The sequence below is a fragment of the Haliotis rubra genome, unplaced genomic scaffold (assembly GCF_003918875.1).
Source record: "Haliotis rubra isolate DU_JTF1 unplaced genomic scaffold, ASM391887v1 Scf532, whole genome shotgun sequence".
Classification (NCBI taxonomy): Eukaryota; Metazoa; Mollusca; class Gastropoda; order Lepetellida; family Haliotidae; genus Haliotis; species Haliotis rubra.
Genome location: NW_025767227.1, coordinates 469,317 through 493,097, shown reverse-complemented (window position 1 = coordinate 493,097; position 23,781 = coordinate 469,317). Strand labels below are relative to the sequence as shown.

Sequence of the window (23,781 nt, the reverse complement as noted above, 5' to 3'; positions counted from 1 at the left end):
CACAAATCAGTTAAGCTCACAATTAAGCCAAGTTGGTAGACTGATGGGTCCACACCAGATCATGAGTTTCTTGTGTCAAAGAACCACCTATTTACTGGGAAGTTAAAACCTCCATTCATTCACAGACTACTCATTTGTACAGTACATTGTTTAGCTTGGGTTCTTACCGCATTTGGGATAAGCTGCAATCAAGACGTCATCGTCCCTAAGTTTCAGTCTCTGAACTTTACGGAGCATTTCCATATTAGCTTCAGGGGTTGTAACAATCGTCCGAAGAAGGCCGTCATTTTTGAAGAAGAACCATCCGTGACCATTCTCATTCCGGTAGTCCAGAATCTCGGGAGTTCTACAAAGAATCACTGGTTGGGTTTGAATGACGGTTTAGAATCACTTGTGTGAGGAAACTGCTTGGTGCTACTTACAAAATGACTATTTTGCCCACAAACCAAGGATCAATATAATGTCGAACTTCGGTTTGGACTTAATGGATTCTAGCCCTCCCAATAGACGTAATATGTGCATTTAGCTGAGTGTTAGTCGCATTTAAATAAATGAACATCAGTACAATAGTGAAAAACAAGTTGCTGCTGTAATTTCAAGGAATGCATACCGTGCTCGGTTCCCGCCTACGTTTAAATTTAACGATTACTTCCCTGTGATTAGCAGCATACACATGTACAGTCGTGACCAATTCTCCTCATTTAGAAACAAGATGGCTGCGGAAAAAGCACTGCACTGACACAGAATAATGAGAGGAACAAGTACTTACCGTTCACCTTCCATAATGATCAGTATGTGTGATCAAAGCTTGTAACTGACTTTTTACAACACACAACTGTGTACGCCTCGCGTGACTTTCTACTACTCCGAAGAGAGAACCGTCCCAACCAATGTTACAGTTCCCTGTTAATAAGTAGCACAGTCCGTGTCGACTGTGTAAGTTTTGATTCTAGGGGAGCAGGGCGAGGACTTCTCCACGCGAGGATGTTGAGGCTAGATCCAGTCGACCTGACACGCTCTTATCAAGGCTGTTTATGCAAGTCATGGATCTAGAAACAAGTACGTTATTCAAGTTGTTATTCAAACAAGTGCAGTATATTCGCTGTGCAGACTTGCGTCCGTTGGGCACCCGGAAAACTTATGACGGTGGTATGTGGAATGCCAGTTGAATATGTTTTCTCGCTTCTCTACGCCATACCCATAGGAGTAGGTGGGTTGGACGAGTGGAGAATGTGATCAATTGTTACGCCAAGAATTTTAATTGCTTCAAGCATCAGTTAAGACGATCCGACAGAAAACGGACTCTCCAGTGAAATATTTCCAATGTGTCAGCAACCCACGTTAACTGTTCACATATAACATTACTGCTGATCTAAATTCTTGGTGGTAAAATGGCACAGAAACATTGTGTTCTCATAAACCGATAATGCACTGGAATATTCCACGTTTTTGTGTTTGAAATGAAAATTGCACTCCAACTGAATATGTTTCAACATTGTAGTTTAGTGGTTACTTGATCACCTGTGCATTAGCAGTGTATCACTCGCAATAATATGGAGAGTTATCAACCTTTGTTTTGTTTTGTAGATTCTCAATAGTGAACTTTTACTTTATGTGGAGCAATAGTCCAAGGTCTCAAGCCTCTGATCCCTAGTATGGTGATCTACCTTCTGTTGTTGGCGATCTCTAGCCTGTTTTTATATTGTATTGTCCCAATAGTGCTATTAGTTTTAAACTTTCCACGCTAGTTTTAATTCTAATTGTGACATTCTAGTTGTTTTACTGTCCTTCGTCGACAGGTTTTTATAATATACATATATTCCACTTCAAAATCAAATATGTTCTCGTCACGATTGTGGCCGTTTTGTTAACAATCATTGCCAATTTGACAGTTAAATACCAACATCAGTGTGCTTTCTGGATGAAAAGCATATCGACCTTCGGTACAATCGCACCATGACAAAAGGCTCCGTTTGACATTCGTGAAAATGAAAATGCACGTGCACAGCACTTGACAATCAGTGTTGCATCATGTTAAGAAAATCTACCGACTGCAGGAGCGGTATCTGGCTTCTAACAGCATCCAAGACCGTCCACGCAGTGGGCGACCTCCAGAAACATCACAACATCAAGACCGACAGACTGTGCGCAACCATCTGCAGGATTGCTTCCCCAGAGCGACGGAAACAGCACGCCAGACCATTCGGGAGTCACAACAGACCCATTAGTGCCGATACAGCGCGTCGACGTTTGCGCGGAAGAAACCTCTGCTGTCATATCGTGTTCCTGACCATATCGTGTTCCTGTCCTCACCGCTTGTCACCGCCAAAGCCGACTGCAATGGGCAACTCAGCATCAAAATTGGCGTTATCGATTATGGAGAACTGTGCTTTTTTTCTGATGAAACCCGATATTGTGTTTCGACAGCCGATGGCAGAGTGAGAGTATGGCGAAAACGTGGGGAACTGTTTTCCAATGAGTGTATTGTTGAAGGAGACTCGTTTGGTGCTCCAATCATCATGTTGTTGGGTGCAATCGGTCTAGAGAACTAGAGAGTTGGCCCCGTGGTGTTCCAGAATCTCGGTCCAGGGTGAGGAAATGAAGTGACAGATGCTCGCTATACTGACCAAGTCATAAGACCCCATGTTGTAACACATTTTGGACGTCACAGAAATCACATCTTCCAGCAAGAAAACGCTCGTGACCACACTGCCAGAGCAACATTGGGCTTCCAAAGACAACATCACATCCAAACCCTACAGTGGCCTGCACTCAGTCCGGATTTAAGTCCAACAGAACACCTTTGGGACGAGATTCAAAGAAGACCGAATGACCTCCAGCCAATGCTGACAACTGCGGTTGGAATCGATCTGGCATTTCGCAGAGTATGGACCCAAATGCCTGTAGTCTTCATCAACCGGCTAATTCACTCCATGTACAGACGATGCAACGCTTTCATCGATGCCCATGGAGGCCACATACGGTATCTTAATGGTATCATTTTTGGTGATTTTGTTTGTGTGAACTCTAAATGTGATTCCCGAAAATGTGTTAACCATAATTGCCAAGTTTGAACTCAATCCTCCGTTTTGATTGTTTTGTTGTTTGTTAGAGTGAAGTAAATTTTGTGTTTTAAGAAACTCTATCGGTAAGACGTTTCTTTTGTGGTTCAGTATAGTTTGATTTGTACACTTATTAAAACGCGAGTGTTGGGGAATCAGCTCGCTAGGCAAGAGGTTGACAATACCAACCCCCACACAACACAACACGAGTAAATAAACGGGGAGTTTATTACTCAGCAGTCACAGGATCTTATATTACATAATCAGTCAATAATTAATTCTTAAAACATGTTCACAACGCAATCAGCTTTCAAAGTACATAAACATCACATGTAGATTCGTTACGCATTTATCACAACGTAATACAATAGTTCAATACAGTGGGTATCCATACAGTCACAAAACAGCAGAGTGCCCACAACGTAATGTAATACTAGTAGTTAGGGTACCCGACACACTCTATACAATCTATAAGTCACAAAACCGCGAAGTGTTATTCAGTATTAAATAAATAATCCTAAACAGAAATATGTGAAAGGATGCCACGTTCCACATACACGTGAAGGTAGTGCCAAGGGTCTAAAGATATGTACAATAGATTAAAGTTAACACAGAAACAAATGGTAAAGATTTATCAAAGTAGAAGATAGTAAAATTACAAACATGAATGAAGTTACCAGACAACCACCGAATGATTTGTGACTGTCGTCCGTATTATATACCTATTCCATTTACTGACAAAACTTACAATAACCTTCATATTGTGACCTTGAGATTATGTCATTTACTTTGACCGAAGTATCGATGGCCAGTTGAGAGTATGCCACGAACGTATATGTGGCACGCGCGTGATTTGTCCATGAGATATAAACCTACAATATAGATAAACGCAATGCACCTTGTTTCTATTAGCTTCACAGATACTCGTCCCAGATTTTGTCCTATGCTCGTTATCAACGTGACCCCAGGAGGTGAGATATAAACATACAATATAGATAAACGTAATGCACCTTGCTTCTATTAGCTTCACAGATGCTCGTCCCAGATTTTGTCCTATGCACGTCATCAGTGTGACCCCTGGAGGTGAGATATACACATACAATATAGATAAACGTAATGCACCTTGCTTCTATTATCTGCACAGAAACTCGTCCCAGATTTTGTCCTATGCTCACTATCAATGTGACCCCTGGCAGGTAAGATATAAACATACACTATAAATAAACGTAATGCACCTTGCTTCTATTCTTCACAGATACTCGTCCCAGATTGTGTCCTATGATCGTTATCAACGTGACCCTTGGCAGGTGTAAGATAGTGCAATGTAGTAACTAGTCTGTGATATTTCCAGTTTTCAACAACATATATTAATAGTTTAATCAATATCAATTGTTTATTCAGTAGTTTATACCATGTTAAAAACATGATATAAAGACAATATTATATATTTTATGACAGGGGTTTCATAACATAATTGTTAAACTTTGTCAGTTTAATCCATATTTACAGACATAATACATTCATAGATTGTTTTATGCTTTGCTCACGTGTTACGAACATTTACACATAATACTAGCTTCAAGGACATAGCTTTTTTAATATATGCAGTTTCAAACTCAAATACCGGTAAATACATTGTAAATACAGTTACTTATATTTCCCTTAGATTTGTTTTGACATGTAACGGGTATATAACATGGATAACTGTTGATGGCACAACACAAATACCACTCAATCACCCATCCATCTTGGAACAACATTGATTGATTCTAGCCAACAAGTAACGGTATATAAATCGGATAATGGTTCATGGCACAACACAAACACAAAAACTCAGTCATCCATCTTGTTACAACATTGATTGATTCTGCCTAACTTTACCTCAATTTCAGTGTCAGCCAAATAACCTGTAAGGGTCAGAGGTCAAACTCTGTGGTTTGACATGAACATACAGCTTAGAGATGAATATTCATGGATATATCCTGGATGATATTTGGCATTCAGTGTCCACAACCCCATGATCACCATATAACCGTTATTCATACGTGAATACAATGCCTGTTCCTTCAAATCGGCGCTCAATGACGTTGTCAAATATTTCGTTCTGGGCAACTGTTATCCAGTTCTTCCAATCCCCTACTTCACCTGAAACAGCACATATATTTCATATATTTCAAAGGTGAGTGATACTATTTAAGGTCAGTAAGTAATACATTACTAGCTCCTTAAGTACGTCATTCATGAGTAATTCCTGAAGTAAGTAACACAGAAACAATTCTGTAATTTGTCAGTGTCACAAAACTTCCTCAGATCAAGTTATTTATATTTTGTGTCAAACTCTACTGAAAATCAGTTTGTAATATACATTCATATGTATTCATGAGCCCTTCCGTAAGAAATGTATGACTGCGACCTCAAAATATCTACAGATTTTATGCAATTCTAAGCCACGTGTGTCCTCACAAGAAGTAACGTCATAACTAGACCTAATCTAACCCACGTGTGTCTCACATCAAGTAACGTCATCAATTGACCTACTCTAAACCACTTGTGTCTCACATCAAGTAACGTCATAACTGGACCTACTCTAACCCACTTGTGTCTCACATCAAGTAACATCATAATTGGACCTACTCTAACCATCGTGTGTCTCACAACACGTAACATCATAACTGGACCTAATCTAACCCACGTGTGTCTCACATCAAGTAACGTCATAACTGGACCTAATCTAACCCCCGTGTGTCTCACAACACGTAACATCATAACTGGACCTACTTTGACCCACGTGTGTCTCACATCAAGTAACGTCATAACTGGACCTACTCTAACCCACGTCTGTCTCACATCAAGTAACATCATAACTAGGCCTACTATAACCCATGTGTGTCTCACAACAAGTAACATCATAACTAGACCTACTATAACACACGTGTGTCTCACAACACGTAACATCATAACTAGACCTACTATAACCCACGTGTGTCTCACAACACGTAACATCATAACTGGACCTACTCTAACCATCGTGTGTCTCACAACAAGTAACATCATAACTGGACCTACTCTAACCCACGTGTGTTTCACATCAAGTAACATCAGAACTAGACCTACTATAACCCACGTGTGTCTCACAACAAGTAACATCATAACTAGACCTACTCTAACCATCGTGTGTCTCACAACAAGTAACATCATAACTAGACCTACTATAACCACGTGTGTCTCACAACAAGTAACATCATAACTAGACCTACTATAACCCACGTGTGTCTCACAAGTAACATCATAACTAGACCTACTCTAACCCGCGTGTGTCTCACAACAAGTAACATCATAACTGGACCTACTCTAACCCATGTGTCTCACAACAAGTAACATCATAACTGGACCTACTATAACACACGTGTGTCTCACAACACGTAACATCATAACTAGACCTACTCTAACCCACGTGTGTCTCACAACACGTAACATCATAACTGGACCTACTCAAACCCACGTGTGTCTCACATCCAGAAACGTCCTAACTGGACCTACTCTAACCCACGTGTGTCTCACATCAAGTAACATCATAGTTGAACGTGGTAACTAGTCTGTGATATTTCCAGTTTTCAATAACATGTACCGTCATAAAATATTTGTTAAACTTCTAACCCACGTATGTCTCACATACAGCAACATTATAATTGGCCCTACTCTAACCGACGTGTGTCTAACAAGTTACAGTATTAGTACTTGGACCTACACTATCCTTGCTCCTTATTTAATGTATGAAGGACGCGTGGAAAACTATGACAATCTCACCTTTTCTGTAAACTCCTTGGCGACCTTCCTTCCACATGCTCAACGGATTAGTGGTGTGCTCTTTGACTTCAGTGTCTGCCGATTTGAGCTTCTTAAAGCTGCACGCTTCTGCTATTTGCTCACATAGTTCATCACTGACAGGGACTCCAATGAAGTCGGCAACCGTTTTGATGTTTTTAACAGGATCCTAAAATCAACCAAATAAGCGTTGTCATCCCGAACAAATGTAAAGCGCGCTTACCCTTAGTAATTAACAGTACTATTGCCGCTGAAGAAACATAGAATTATGGAAAGTCCAGTATACTATAGGTAAACGAAAGTTTAAATAACAAATAAGCCCCAGGACAGTTAACTAAAGATGTATACTAAGCAGCAAAAGAACGTCACTTTGGAATGTTCCTTTGCAGAAACGGATAACTGTAAACTCATTTAATGTTTTGATTGTATATTTTTGACAACATCTCCAACTTTATCTGAGCAAAGACATTCCTTCCCAAACTCAGAATGGAACCGAGGAAATGGTCTCGAAACCGCAACCTGATCTCGGAGATGGTATGGTGTTCTCCGTGTTTTTCATGCAACTCATGCTGCACGTGCTGTTCACAAGGACCAACCCTATAAATTGCACCCCCAAACCTGGTTGAAACATTCACATTACAACGTCAGCAGGATAACGCGACTCACGAAAGCTCAGAGGAACCAGGCGCTAGGAAGACTTGAAGCTGGCCACACTGCACAAGCCGTTGCCAATCACTTCGGACCATCTACAGGCTGCAACAACGTTTCCGGGCCACCAACACCACAAATGATCGCCCCCGTACAGACCAAGGGTGACCACAAGACGACAAGACCGCCATGTTGTGTACAGAATCCCTTCATGCAGGCATCCGAAACAGCACGCCAGACAGTGGGAACACACGGAAGACCAATCAGTACTGATACAGTACGCCGACGTCTTAACAGCGGGAACCTCCATTGCCGTAGACCTTACCGTGGACCTATCCTCACCCTTCGTCATCGACGTGAACGTCTACAGTTTGCTCTACAACACCCAAACTGGCGATACAGGCAATGGAGAACTGTTCTGTTCACAGATGAGGTCGGTACTGCGTATAAACTGCAGATGGCAGAACAAGAATATTGCGACGACGTGGCCAGCGTTACTCAGACCAATGTGTTATGGAAAGAGACTCATGGGGAGGTGCAAGCATCATGGTATGGGATGGAATAGGCCTGAATCAGAGAGTGGGTCCTGTGGTGTTCCAGAACCTTGGTCCAGGGAGAGGAGGCGGCATCACAGCGGTGCGCTACATCGACCAAGCTCTCAGACCCCACGTCATACCACATTACGCACGTCACCGGAACAACATTTTCCAGCATGATAACGCCCGGGCCCTTACTACCAGAGCTACACAGGACTTCCTACATGTGTCAACAGTATGCAGTGGCCAGCCCTTAGTCCTTAGCCCTTAAACCCAACTAAACATCTTTGGGATGAAATTCAGAGGAGACAGAATAATGTCATACCAAGGCCGCACACAGCCGATTTATTGCGCCAGGCCTTTCTCAGAGTGTGGTTCCAGGTGCCAATGGCCTTCATCAATCGATTGGTGCACTCCATGCATAGACGCTGTGCTGCAGTTTTTGCCGCTCGTGGTGGTCCCACTAGATACTGAAGTCGAGGGTCTGAATGGACTGCAAACGTTCACGTAATGTCTTGAAAATGTGCTGAGTTATTCATTGATGTCTCAAAATATAGTACACAAAACATGTTTTTGATCCGCTTATTATGTCCATTTCTGTAATGATTTGATTACAGTGTCTATCTAATTTTGAATTCGTACTGACGTTTTTTTTGCTGCTAAGTATATAAGGATACACGTGAAAACTGGCAGACAGACGAAAATATGTACTCATGTTATTTAAAATGATCAGGAAATTGATAATCGATCTTGCTGCACTTGATACGGTATTATAGGCAATATCACACGCATCATATCAATGAGCAACTCAACAGATGTCATGCACATGACGCAGATATATGTAAATTTCGAGTTATTTATATGTTCCATCTGAGCGTTACCAATTACTGTGATGGACCACCAGTGTTTACATTCAGATCTTCAAACCAGCAAACCATTATAACCATCTTCTCGACATAAGGCATCTAGGTCAAGTACAAACCTTTTTCAAGTTTTCATAAAACAACGTCAACATTGGCAAGTCCGGGTTGTCCTGTTTCACTTGCAGCCAATCCTTTACGTAGTCGACATAATCACCACTGGCCACTGAAAAATCGATGGAATTTTACATAACATAACGTCCGAAAGCTATGGATACACCATGCCATTTAGAAAGTGGTCAAATGTAACATAAGTTATATTTGGGATTACACTTTCTCAGTAAAATAAAGATTCTAGTACTTTTGGGGGGTTGAGTCCCATCCGGGATTCGAACCCACACACGCCGGCACACAATCAGGCACCTGATCGCAATAAAATTCATGGAAGCCGTGCCAATGTACACTTATCAGAGGGGTACACAAAGCAAACAGTCAAGCCTACCAGCTGTCCGACTTCCATTTTTTGTGGAAGTCGCGGTGGCTGCGCGGGTTAGGCGGGTTACAGCATCTGCGTATTACTCACCTTTTCCTTCCAGAAACAGATCCAGAAATTCTGAATACGTCCCGTCAAACCTAAAACTCAATTTTATTCCGTTAAGATGGTTAAAAAGGGATACGCTGACATCTTTGGGATTTCGCATGATGAAGATTGTTCGTATCTTCTTTTCCACCAGCTTTTCCGGCAGATGACGGAAATTTAGATGTGAGTTTAGAACTCTCGGGGAGGGGAGTTCATCAGCCCGCTCAAACTTCGGCATCCCCAACATGGCGATTTCCTTAGCCTTCTTGTTGTACTCAGAGTTACCGGCCTTGAGCATGGTGACGATTTCCCACAACCAGTGGGTACCTGGAAGGATTGGAATAGCACACTGTGAGTACGTGAGTGAACTGGGATCAAATCCTGTTTGAATGGTATTTGTGTTTCGGCAAGCATGATCTACACAGTGCACAGCTCACTAGTCAGGTACGACTAGGCAAGGTTGGTAGATGTTTGAGCTCGTTGCTTGACGTATGATCATGATTTTCTAGTCTCATGGAACCATCTGCTTACTGCAGATTTCAAAAACATTCATTCACAGAATAGATTACTTCTTCATACAGTACATTATCCAGCTTCTTACCACATCTTAACCCGTGAAGGTCCGGGTTAGAATATTGATCTTCAGTAACCCATGCTTGTCGTAAGAGGCGACTAACGGGATCGGGTGGTCAGGCTCGCTTACTTGGTTGACACATGTCATCGGTTTCCAATTGCACAGATCGATGCTCATGCTGTTGGTCACTGGATTGTCTGGTCCAGACTCGATTATTGACAGACCCCCGCCATATAGCTGGAATATTGCTGAGTGCGGCGTAAAACTCAACTCACTCACTCACTCACTCTTACCACATTTAGGATATGCTGCAACCAAGACGTCATCATCTCTCAGTTCGAGTTTCTGAACTTTTCGGGTCATTTCCGTGACATCCTCAGGAGTGGTGTTAATCGACCGGAGGATGCCGTCATGTTTGAAGAAGGACCATCCATGACCATTCTTATTCCGGTAGTCCAGAATCTCAGGAGTTCTACAAAGAATCATTTATTTGGGTTTGGATGATGGTTTAGAATCACTTGTGTGTTGAAACTGCTTGGTGCTACTTACAAAAAAGACAATGGTGCCTTCAAATCAATCAATACATGGATTCTAGCCCTCGCAAGAATCGTAATAATGTGCATTTAGTTGAATGGCAGTCGCATTTAAATAAATGACATCAATACAATATTGAAAGACAAGCTGAGGGTGCAGTTTGATGGAAGGCGTACCTTGCTCTGTTTGCGCCCATGTTTAATTTAACGATGACTTCCCCTGTGATTAGCAGCAAACACATGTACAGTCACGACCAGTTCGCCTCATTTAAAAACAAGATGGCTGCGAAAAAAGCACTGCACTGACACAGAATATGAGAGGAACTTACCGCTGACCCTCCATTTTGATTAGAACGTGCGATCAACGCTTGTAACTGACTTTCTTTAACAGACAACTGTGTCCGTTTCGCGTGACTTTGCTGGTACGCTGAAGAAACCAATGTTCAAGATCCCTGTTAATAAGTAGCACTGTTCCTATCGCCTGTGTAAGTGTTGGTTCCAGGGGACCAGGACAGTACAAGGTACAGGGTGCTGAGCCGAGATCCACCCAACAGCTATTTCAGTCCACCTGACACGCTCTTATCAAGGCTGAAAATGCTAATCATGGATTGGAAAAAGTGTCTGCTATTGACATAACAAACACGTACAGCATATTCGTTGTGCATAGTTGCGTCCCTTGCTGCTGATCTAAATGCATCGTGGTAAAGTTCAAACCCACGTGTCCTCACAACAAGCAATAAAGTACTGGGACCTCTCTTGACACGTGTGTCACCACAATGTGCAATATGCAACTGGGACTGTCTCTAACCAAGGACTGAATGAAGAAGACTCTAGTCTGTCAACTTTTGGGACACCCCTTTTGTGAAATATCTTCCAAATAACACCAGTTGACCACATGTCATTAACGTATATCTTTATGATCCCGTTTGACGTAATAAGAAAATAGTTTTAACTTTGTTGGTCACTTGGGGAAAAGTTACTTAAGTAGCTATCATTAAAATTTCTGTTTGTTTTGATGTCAAGAGACGGGGTGTAGTCGCAGTAAACGTAACAGCTTACGGGTTAGCTCAGAGCGCAATTCACGTGCATGACCGCAGGTCATAAAAGGGGTGTCCCAAAAGTTGAGTTGACCTAGTAACGTGCTTAGACAGAGTTGACACTGACGATTACTATAAAAAAAAAGGTTACTTTAACAACATTGAAGTGCCTCAACTCAGTTTTATCTTGTGCATGACTGGGTCTACGTGCAGGCCTAGCTTGGGGGTGCACACAGATTAAACAGCGACGTGGAAAGTCAACAGTCTGAATCCCAGAGTTGCTCCGATAGTGAACTATGATATGTTTACATTAGACTGCAACAGGGGTAAAATAGCGTCTTCGACCTGCCTTACGCTCTATGTTTTCCTACTGACATAAATTCAGTCTGGTGCAGTGATTTAACTGGAATATCAATTAACGCTCTCAATCAGTCTGTGTTTGATGCTTGTTCAGATATACACTTCATCTGAAAGTATTATCAAAACTCGTGGGGTAGTCTAGTGGTTAAAGCGTTCGTTCGTCACACCGATGACCCTCTAACCATACTACTTGTTTGTTGTCTAACGCCTAACGCAACCATATACTATTAAAAAAAAAAATAATAGTAAAGTATCCCTAAAATTGACACAATTGCAAATAGCATATGTCGAAATAACCCAATTCGGCCTAACTGGGCGTTCAGTGGGATGCGTAATACGACATCCAGAAAAGCATTTTTACTCGTAAAATCGGGCAAAACTTAGCAAAAATACGAATAGCTGCTGAAAACAATAGATCAGACTATAGATGGCAAATAGGTCGCTCAGCCAGGTATGACGACGGACTGTCGACTCACCTGGCATGGAATGCACGTGCTGCCTACAGGCACGAGGGGTCATCTCAAAGATATTTTGTGCTTTTTCATGTGTGTTGACTATGTCTCATCTACTGATTAACATCTTACGTGTCTATCTTTCATAAAGTTTATGTTGAGATATGTAAGAGAGTATGATACCCCGAAAACCACAGAAACGCATCGTAGTATATAGGTGGCATGACCACCAGAAGATCGGCAGGACTGGATATTATTTGTAATTGTTATGACGTGCCGTGTACCTCCCCAGTATAATTGCCCTAAAGGATTATCTTATCTTAGCTGATATCTCTATCCCCAAGCCCGACCCCAGGTTTTGCTTTTGAGGCGACCCCTCCTATCTGTTTCTTTTTATAGTGACAGTGAGACTGCATGGTAGCTACACCCTTAATAGTTTCGGCATAAAAGTTATTATTTTTTACGTCAGCTATCGTTTATAATGAATCTACGTCTAACTTCAAATTGGGCATTTCAAAAGTGTCCTTTGTAATACAATATCGTCCCACACTAATTTGCATAAAGCCATGGTCAGTTCCAAATAAGTCTTTTTGGACTTAGAAAAAAACCGCATTGCTCATTTCTGCACTAATTTCCCTTCAGTAAAGTCCATTTCTCCGTTTCCTATCTCTCTACCACTGAGACTGTAGTTAGGCCGAACTTAGTTTAACAGATATTTCACACTTTCACATATCAACTACATAAATTGTAGAGATAAATGAGAAAATACATTTTTTTTTCTATTTCCGACATTACTTTTTTTTTAGCTATGTGACGACAGTAGGTGAGGTGAGGTGAAATTGGGTTTAACGTCGTGCTTGAGAATATTTCGCTCATATGACGACGTGCATGTGAGTGTATGTGTATGTGCGGCTGCTTGTACTAGCCCAGACTGAAGCTGGTTTTATAGTGCTAGCCCACTGAGATACCGTGCCGCAGTGAAGCATGAATACCCCACTCAGACACATTATACTGACTCCAAGCCGACCAGTCCTTGATGTACCCATTAATGCCGAACGCCAGGCAGGGACCAACAAGTACCATATTTTAACGTCTTTTGGTATGACGCGGTCGGGGATCGAAACCGCGACCTTCGGCTCTCCTGGGGGACGCTCTTACCACTACACCACGGAGATATGACGGCAGTAAATAATCCAATCTGGGTCAGAAAATCCAGTGATGAACAGAATGAACTGGGATACAATGAAATGTGTCAATCACGTCAGCAAGCCTGACCACCCGTTCCCGTTAATTGCCTCTTATCTAACCAAATTAACAGACGTGTAAAACCAATTATTTTGTATGTTTTTATTTATGTTTTACACGTGATGAACAGAGAGAAAAAATAACACGTTTGAAGTCTATACCTTTTCCGAATACATGCATTGTTGTACTTAATGGTGCTAAATGCACTGTAAATCTACATATAAGCAGAATTTTCTTTGTAACATTTAATGTATTTACAAATCAAAGTATGTATTTATGCATTAGGAGTGGATCAGGTGAGCACGGGAACATTTTCCTAGCTTGTAGTTTCACTGAAGTGGTAAAATCCTTTGACAAACGTCAATTTGGCTTTCCTCAAACATTTTACATGCCCTGATGTAACTGATGGACTGTTCACGGCGGTGTAAAACACAAAGCACCCACTCATCGTCATCCATCTTCAAATAACATTGGGTCAGTCCTCGTCTTTCACTCTCATACAGAAGTCACGGGTCAAAATCTCTCTAAGATCAATAGTCACAGATATGCTCAAATAATTGTGATATTTCGCATGTACGTTCTACGACAATATCATGATCACCTTATAAGCCGTTATCTATTCAAACGTGAATACAATGCCAGTGCCTTCAAATGTTCTGTCAATGACGTCATCAAATCTCTCGTTTTCAGCAACAGTTATCCAGTTCTTCCAGTCCCCAATTTCACCTGAAACAACAACATTACACACGTCCATAACTACTACAAGTAATATAAGATGGGATACTCAAGCAGCACATATGACTGAGTCTTCCAATACACTGAGTCAGGCCTAGTGTAAGCAATACATGAATCCTTAAGTAAGTAAGTCATTCATGAATTTGAGATAGTTTGTGAAGCACTTGGTTTCAGGTGGTGCTTTATTAATCCCCATGTACAGGTGAATTTATGACCTACGGTAGAATAGTTTTTTCAATGAATTACTTGAGCCTATTCTACCACACAACAACCAGGAACATACTTGGTACCACACTGACCAACACAGCAACCAACATAATCCTTTAGACCTTCACTTACCTGTCTCTTACCCACGTGTTTATCTCATACTCACCTTTCCTGAAGATTCCTTTGTGACCTTCCTTCCAGTTTTCGGGTGCAGTAACCACATGCTCCTTCAGGTCTGTGTCTGCCGTCCTCAGCTTCTTAAAGCTGCACGCTTCTGCTATTTGCTCACATAGTTCATCGCTGACAGACACCCCAATGAAGTCGGCAACCGTTTTGATGTTCCTAACAGGATCCTAAAATCACAATTTGGGTTATCAGTTATGCCTATTTAGCCTGGACACTGGTCCAGCAGGTTATTAACAGTACAAATTTACAAACCTTTTTCAAGTTTTCATAAAACAGTGTCAAGACAGGCAAATCCGGGTTGTCCTGTTTCACTTGCAGCCAATCCTTCACGTAGTCGGCATAAGCTCCACCGGGAACTGAAACAATGGAAGAAATGATGGAGAAAAACGTCTTAAACAAATATTCAGTCAAAGGTTTTTATCTGAAAAGAACTGCAGACAGCACTCACTGAAGCAGGGAAGCAGCAGAGCAGCCAGCAGCATGTCGGAGCTTCGAAACCAACTCAGGCTCAGTACGTCAGATACTTGAAGATCAAAACTTCAGACAATTGTCTCACGTCAGGGTTTAGACCTACATTCGGAGACCATCACATCAGAACGCGTTAACCCACTTTCAGAGAGTGCAGCACATCGAAGCACATTCACCCAAACAGTTATTTCTTTGTTGTTTAATAGTTCAACTATGCTACGACAGTCTGGAAATAAGCGATTCTCCACCTGACACTGAAGTGAAGTCACCCTGCATGACCACGCCATCCCTTTTGTCGCCGCTTACAACAAAGATGGGAAGCCGCAGATAAATTTAACTGCAAAATCGTCATGGGTAAGTCACGGCTAAAAATGTCAACCTACATTCTAACAGTGCATTACTTCGAATAGAGACCAACATGTCAGGACATTTGAAGACTCAAAAGCAAGGCGTCAGAGATCTGGGAGCCATGATTAGGGCTTAAGTCCAATTCAAGTGGTAGCCCATCAGAGAGTTTTAGCCCACTCCCTGATAGGAACCAATAACCTACATTCAATGAGCAGCATTTCAGAGATTATACACCTACATTCAGTCAGAATAGTATCAAAGAACGATTATATCCACATTTAGACAGTGTTGTACGAAGCAGAGCTTAAACCATAGTCAGCCAGCTTAAATATACATTCAGGTTGTAACTTGATTGTCAGTCAGCAGCATGTCAGACAGTATAACTCTACATTCAGTTAGCAGCATGTCAGACAGTATAACTCTACATTCAGTTAGCAGCATGTCAGACAGTATAACTCTACATTCAGTTAGCAGCATGTCAGACAGTATGGCTCTACATTCAGTTAGCAGCATGTCATACAGTATGACTCTACATTCAGTTAGCAGCATGTCAGACAGTATGACTCTACATTCAGTTAGCAGCATGTCAGACAGTATAACTCTACATTCAGTTAGCAGCATGTCATCCATTATAACTCTACATTCAGTTAGCAGCATGTCAGACAGTATGACTCTACATTCAGTTAGCAGTACGTCAGACAGTATAACTCTACATTCAGTTAGCAGCATGTCATCCATTATAACTCTACATTCAGTTAGCAGCATGTCATCCATTATAACTCTACATTCAGTTAGCAGCATGTTATCCATTATAACTCTACATTCAGTTAGCAGCATGTCAGACAGTATAACTCTACATTCAGTTAGCAGCATGTCATCCATTATAGCTCTACATTCAGTTAGCAGCATGTCATCCATTATAACTCTACATTCAGTTAGCAGCATGTCAGACAGTATAACTCTACATTCAGTTAGCAGCATGTCAGACAGTATAACTCTACATTCAGTTAGCAGCATGTCATCCATTATAACTCTACATTCAGTTAGCAGCATGTCAGACAGTATAACTCTACATTCAGTTAGCAGCATGTCAGACAGTATAACTCTACATTCAGTTAGCAGCATGTTGGTTCGTATAAATCTTCATTCAGTTAGCAGCATGTTGGTTAGTATAAACCTACATTCAGTTAGCAGCATGTTGGTTAGTATAAATCTACATTCAGTGAGTAGCATGTCAGACAGTATAAACCTGCATTCAGTTAGCAGCATGTTGGTTCGTATAAATCTGCATTCAGTTAGCAGCGTGTTGGTTAGTATAAACCTACATTCAGTTAGCAGCATGTTGGTTAGTATAAATCTACATTCAGTTAGCAGCATGTCAGACAGTATAAACCTGCATTCAGTTAGCAGCATGTTGGTTAGTATAAATCTACATTCAATGGCTCTTCAGTGCCATTCCGTGGCCAGGGAGTATCATGTTGGAGCTTGGAAAGCCCTATTGACTTAACATCATTTCACAACGTTTGGATTCACATTCAGACAGCGCAGTCACAGCTCTAAGCCCAAACACGCCTCCATATCACTTACTTTTCCCTTCAAAGAACAGGTTCAGATATTCTGAATATGTCCCGTCAAACCTAAACGAGGTTTTCATTCCGTTGATCATGCAATAATATGATACGCTGACATCTTTGGGATTTCGCATGATGAAGATGGTTTTTATTTTCTTCTCTACCATCTTCTCCGGCAGAAGACGGAAATATAGATGTGAGTTCAGAATTCTTGGTGATGGGAGTTCATCAGCCCGCTCTGACTTCGGCGCCCCCAACATGGCCATCTCCTTCGACTTTTTGTTGTACTCGGTGTTACCGGCCCTGAGCATATTGACGATTTCCCACAACCAGTGGGTACCTGGAGGGATCAGAAAAGACAGCATCACGTGTTTCAACAACATTCGTTCCCGCCATAAAACTTTTTTTTTCATTTTAAGAAAGATAATTTATTGAGGAAATCTTGCAAAACTTTCGCAGTTTCTTACCACATTTGGGATATGCCGCTATCATCATGTCATCGTCCCGTAGTTCGAGTTTCTGAACTTTTCTGATCATTTCCATGTCATTTTCAGGGGTGGTGAAAATCGGCCGGAGAAGGCCGTCATGTTTGTAGTAGGACCATCCATGACCATTCGCATTCCGGTAGTCGAGAATCTCGGGAGTTCTGTGGAGAATCACTGGTTTGGTTTGAATGAACGCCACTTTGAATGATATGAGGTTTGGGTCATTTGTGTAAGGAGCCTGCTTGGTGTTAATTATAAACATGACTATAGTGCCTACAAACCAAGTATCAATATTACATCTAATTAGGGTTCTAGATCTTAAACCTTGCAAGGACGGAAAGATCTGTGAGTGGCAGTGACACATTTGCCTTGCTAGCTCCATTTGTTTGAAAGTAGCGATTGCCTGACCATGATCAACCACAGAACCATGTACATTCGTGACCAATTCGTGCCATTCAAAATGGCCAGATGGTCTCGCCTCATGCGGTATGGTTGAAGCACACAGTAGCTATGCAGGTGATGAGGAAATGAAGTCGTTGTCCAACAAACAAACACGTTTATCGTCGTGTATGAAACATTTTTCGTTGGTTGTAAAAGCAAATAACACCGAATTGATGCAGAAACCTAATGAAGGTAACAAATACTTACTGTTGACCTTCCATATTGATCAGTATGTTTGATCAACGTTTGCAACTGATTTTCTTAACCAGACAACTGTGTACGCCTCGCGTGAATTTGCTGCTACCCTGAAGAACGAATCGTGCCAACGAATGTTCAAATTCCCTGTTAATAAGCAACACTGATCGCTGTTGGCTCTGCTAGCGTCGTCTGTGTAAGTGTTGGTTCTGGGGGACAAAGCCAGGACAGCACAAAGGCCGGGATACTGAGCCGAGATCCACGGAGAGAACAGCTAACAGCGTTAACCTGACGCGCTCTTATAGAGGCTGTAAATGCACGTCATTGATCTGAAAAAAAGGAACACTACTGATATAGCAAACAAGTGCAGTGTTGTGATATGACTGTGCAGGAATTCGCGGTGCAGAGTTGTGTCCCTTAGACAACATTTAAGGCCTCAGCAGAACATTCAGTCATCTTTTTGTATTAAAGATATTGAACACGTTTCCAAATAGTTACTTAGTTCAAAACAGTATAATAATATTTTATCGTTATTTTCAGCTTGTCTGCGTGTATTCGTTCACCTTTTCGCACTGTCCTTCGTCGGCCGGTTTTTTATAATATACATATATTTCATTTCAGTATCAAATGTTCTTGTCACGATATGGCTGAAATATTGCCGATGTGACGTTAAATATTAACTCACTCACTCACTCACTCACCTTTTCGCAAATTCCTGTTATCACCATTTGAAAACGGTTAAAAACACATGTTCAAGGACTTCCATTGTTTGCCAATTCCACAGCGCATCACTTTTACACTCTGTATTCTCGCCTTCAGATGTCTCTCTGGAAGTGCACCTCAATATCTGTCCGACCTCCTTTCTCCATACAAACCAACAAGATCCCTCCTCTCCGAGAAACATAATCTTCTGTGTATTCCATAAGTCAGAACAGTTAAATTTGGTCAAAAACTTTCTCTTATGCTGCGGTCTCAGAGTGGAATCATCTCCAACAACATTAAGAAATTACAGAACTTTCAACCTTTCGAACATCGCTAAAGACCCACCTTTTCCAAACAGCCTTTTCGTCCTGACATCAGCGCTTTGAGCATGCATTGTGCATGGAAATATGCGCTTTATAAATGAACTATTATTATTATTATTATGTTTTACAGATTAAAGATGAAAATGCAGCAGAGAGGGTTCGGGTGATACTGGCACTGTCATCATCAGCTCAGGGACCTCGCCCCCTCTACACGCAGCCCAGGCAGCGAATGGGACTTCTCCCAGGAAACACTGCCTAGTCGAACCCACCAAGAACTGTCCGGAGAATATGAAGGCTCCCAAACACTGCAGCCTTCTGCATTACCCAGAGTGTCAGAAGGGCTGTGCTCCCGGTGGAGAACCCGGGCACTCACCTTATCTGCGCCAAGAGATCAGGAGGTACCAAACCAAGGGCACCAAGAACAATGGGAGCCCGCTATTCACGTTGCTGTCAAAAGGGACAGAAAATTCAATGATTTAAATAAATTCATTGGCTTTATCAAAAAGGACAAGATCAGGTTTGTTGGCAGGAATTCTTCTGAGGCTGCATGTGGGCCTATTCCACAGAAGTTTGAAAGCATCATTTTCCATGAGGCCCTGGACATGTTCAGGGTCGTACCATGGATGGAACTCGGAGTCAAAGCTACGGACATGGCGGAGACGGTAGTAAAAGCAACGAGCCATGCCATCATGTCGTTTAAGATATGCTGTTTGTGCCAAAGAAGGGCATCCACTGACAAGATGCTGGACAGTCTCTGTAAATTCATTACATAGTCGACATTTCATATTGATATTTTCTTTAAGAATCACATTTTGGCGAATACGAGTGGGAAGTGACTCGTCCTGAGCAGCAAAAAGGAAGCACTCAGTTTCACATTTAAGACCAGCCGACTTTATTCAGGCGAAAGAGTATGTGGGATTGCTATTCTGTTCAACACACTGCATGTACACACGATGCAATAGCTTCTCAGAAAGCTTATCCACAAAAGATCAAATCTGGGCATACTTGGTGAAGGACTTTACCTGGTATACTCCCATCACCGTCCAGCAGTACATCGCCATCAACCTCAAATCTCAGATTCTGTCCAACAACCTTGGCACGCTTAAAATAGCTGTGGAATTCCTTGCTTTCATCATGAGTCTTCACATGTATCACCAGAGGATCATCCGATAAATTAATATGTGCAAAAGTACACAATAAAATTCTATCATGAAGAGCTTCCACATTAATCAAACCCCGACCTCCAGAATTGATTGGCATGTATAAACGGTTAAGAGAGGAACGAGGGTGGTGGGCTCTGTTATCAGACATGATCCTTCTGGTCAGACGGTCAAGACTCTGGATGTCTTGTTTTGTCCAATCAACTACTCCAAAGGAATAGGAAAGGACTGGCACAGCAAAAGTATTGGTGGCTTTGACCTTGTTTCGAGCATTTAGCTCTGAGCTGCAGATTTTCTTTAAGCGAGATTTGTACTCGGCCAGAAGTTTTTCTTGAATCTGGGCATTTTGGAGCTTATCTCGAACTTGCATTCCAAGATAGGTGTAGACCTGATCTTCCACAAGATGCTCAATAACTCCTCCCCCTTGTAACTTGACCGATCCATCATCATTAACTACCTTGCCACGTTTCAAAATGAAGAGTATTACATTTGTCGAGCCCAAATGTCATGCCAATATCATTTGAAAAGGACTCGACAAGGAGAACCTGCTCTTTCAAATTGGTACTTCCTTTGGCAAGAAGCTCGATGTCATCCATGTAAAGGAGATGGGTAAGCGGTGTTGGGCATCTGTGCTGAGGAGGTCCGGGATGGTAACTCTCCTCTTTTTTGAGCAGAAAGCTCAAAGGATTTAGAGACAAACAAGGACTGAAGGAGTCCCCCTTGAAAAGTCCCCTTCTGATTGGAATAGATTCCGAAGTCTGCACCTGCCCTTGCGAGTACAAGTTGAGTCGACCAGCAACTCATTAAAGACTTGAGTAAATCAAGTAGTCGCTCAGGGAGGTCAATACAACGCAGAGACTTCAGAATCCATTCATGAGGGACAGAGTCGTATGCTTTTTTGTAGTCAATCCAGCACATGGAGAGATTGCGGTGATATGTTTTAGCCTCTTCCAAAATCATTTTCTGTACAAGAAGTTGATCCTTGCACCCCCAACATCCCTTTCTTGCTCCCGTCTGCTCTCTGTAAACTATATATTGGAAGAGCAGTAAGCTGTCAAACACCCTGTGAATATTTTGTATTGTGTATTCAAACATGTGATAGGGCAGAAGGTTTTGGGATCAGTCAAGTCTCCTTTCTTGGGGAGAAGTATTGTGCGACCTTTGCAGAACCATGGAGGAACATCACCTGTGTCCACGATAGTATTGAAACAGTGTAGTAATGGTGTTTGGACACAGGGGAACAGTTTCCAATACCGGTTTCGAATGCCATCAGTCCCTGGAGCTGTATTAGATTTGGACTTTTTGATAACACTTTTCAGGCAATCTGGTGAGATGTAATAGACAAACGACCTAGTTACTTCTCATGCATTGCATGGTCATAATCACGGACCCGACGGTGCCTCAAGGTTAAAGTCGCCGGGTACAGACCACAACTATTTCCAGAACCTTTTATTGGCATCCATGGGAGGCCGGTTATCATGCTCACCATCACCGCTTGTTTTAAGTTGCCTGTAGAAGTGCTTTTCATTATTTCTAAAAAGTTTATTTTGTCGATGAATTTGTTTTTCTTTTCCCATTTTTTTTTTCTTTCAGCCCAAACTTTTATTTTTGCCTTTTTGAAATACCTTTTCTTATGTTGTCTTGTACTGTAATTTTAATTTTCTCCAAATTGACTTCCAAATTTGACATTGGACTTCCTGATGATCTTATTTTCAGGCACAACTCTATCCAGGAAATGTATTTTATTATTATGTTCATAAAAGAATTTCGTACAACTGATTCCGGGAGAGACTTACTACGAACATTAAAAGGTTAACCTTGCCTGTCACTGCTTATCATCACATGGGTACAATGAGTGAAGCCCATTTCTAGAGTCCCCCGCCGTGATATTGCTGGAATATTGCTAAAAGCGGCGTAAAACCAAACTCAGTCAGTCAGTCAGTCACTGCTTGTCAGGTGTTGGGATCAGGTGCTTCCAGTCTGGCTCCCTGTTCTGTTTGTGTCTGCTTTTCGGGAGTTGGGATCAGGTGCTTGCAGTCGTAATCTTCCATTGCCGCTGTTGACAATTACCTGGCCTTTGCATGTGTTAGTGCGAACGTCGATGCATTATAAGCTCACGTGTGTGCGAACACCTGGTACCGTCACTGTTTTAACGGTGAACCCTTATGATAGTGCTTATTGAAATGGTTTTGTTTGCTTCTATTCATCATACCAAAGGGATCACAAACAAAAGTTCCAACCCTAGTCACCAAAGTCTCGTTATGATGGTGCAATGAATGCCAACCTACTTGTTTGTGTCCTCACGTGTACACATGTACGTCATCATGGATCCGAATGTGCAATAAAAGGGATTGCCAAAGGTGTTGTATAGGCGTGCTAATATCTGTGATTCAGGGATCGAAACTAACGGGTCGCCGTGGCTGTGATTCAGCATGTTAAACACGCTCGAGGGTTCCATCAAGCACGCTCGAGGGTTCCATCAAACACGCTCGAGGGTTCCATCAAGCACGCTCGAGGGTTCCATCAAGCACGCTCGAGGGTTCCATCAAACACGCTCGAGGGTTCCATCAAGCACGCTCGAGGGTTCCACCAAACATGCTCTAGGGTTCCATCAAACACTCTCGAGGGTTCCATCAAACACGCTCGAGGGTTCCATCAAACACCCTCGAGGGTTCCATCAAACATGCTCAAGGGTTCCATCAAACACGCTCGAGGGTTCCATCAAACAAGCACGCTCGAGGGTTCCATCAAACACGCTCGAGGGTTCCATCAAACATGCTCGAGGGTTCCATCAAACACGCTCGAGGGATCCATCAAGCACGCTCGAGGGTTCCATCAAACACGCTCGAGGGTTCCATCAAACACGCTCGAGGGTTCCATCAAACATGCTCGAGGGTTCCATCAAACACGCTCGAGGGTTCCAAGTAACATGCTCGAGGGTTCCACCAAACATGCTCAAAGGTTCCATCAAACACGCTCCAGGGTTCCACCAAACATGCTCGAGGGTTCCATCAAACATAGTCGAGGGTTCCATCAAACACGCTCGAGGGTTCCATCAAACACGCTCGAGGGTTCCATCAAACACGCTCGAGGGTTCCAGGGTTCCATCAAACACGCTCGAGGGTTCCATCAAACACGCTCGAGGGTTCCATCAAACAAGCAACGGATTCTTCAGCTCTGGCTTTCCTCATACATAACGCTGCCACGGAATTTGGCCTAAGTAGCCTAAAAACAAACTCATCCAGAAA

The 23,781-nt window shown here is 42.2% G+C and overlaps 2 protein-coding genes and 1 long non-coding RNA gene across 4 annotated transcripts in view; all 3 read right to left on the bottom strand.

Moving 5' to 3' along the window:
• LOC124253115 (sulfotransferase 1C2-like) overlaps nt 1–18,691 on the bottom strand; it is a 28,871-nt gene extending 10,180 nt beyond the window's left edge. Inside the window, exons 1-6 of one of the 2 annotated variants that reach the window (XM_046686831.1) lie at nt 18,361–18,691; nt 17,695–17,873; nt 17,244–17,567; nt 15,093–15,196; nt 14,821–15,007; nt 13,800–14,438 (exon numbers count right to left, since the gene is read on the bottom strand). In XM_046686831.1, the coding sequence (XP_046542787.1) occupies nt 14,329–14,438; nt 14,821–15,007; nt 15,093–15,196; nt 17,244–17,567; nt 17,695–17,873; nt 18,361–18,374 (918 nt within the window). In that variant the 5' untranslated portion in view covers nt 18,375–18,691 and the 3' untranslated portion in view covers nt 13,800–14,328. Of the gene's footprint in view, nt 1–13,799; nt 14,439–14,820; nt 15,008–15,092; nt 15,197–17,243; nt 17,568–17,694; nt 17,874–18,360 lie in introns of those variants that run through there. The other variant, XM_046686832.1, reaches the window with a different exon arrangement.
• Nucleotides 3,273–4,429, bottom strand: LOC124253125. The gene is made up of 2 exons (XR_006892104.1): nt 4,047–4,429; nt 3,273–3,934 (listed from the first exon to the last, which is right to left on the bottom strand). It is a non-coding gene; the product is annotated as an uncharacterized LOC124253125 (long non-coding RNA).
• Nucleotides 4,509–11,195, bottom strand: LOC124253117 (sulfotransferase 1C2-like). The gene is made up of 6 exons (XM_046686834.1): nt 10,948–11,195; nt 10,379–10,557; nt 9,515–9,838; nt 9,054–9,157; nt 6,870–7,056; nt 4,509–5,207 (listed from the first exon to the last, which is right to left on the bottom strand). The coding sequence occupies exons 1-6, from the start codon at nt 10,959–10,961 to the stop codon at nt 5,098–5,100; spliced, it is 918 nt and encodes a 305-aa protein (XP_046542790.1). The 5' UTR covers nt 10,962–11,195; the 3' UTR covers nt 4,509–5,097.
• Nucleotides 18,692–23,781: the final 5,090 nt, after the last annotated feature.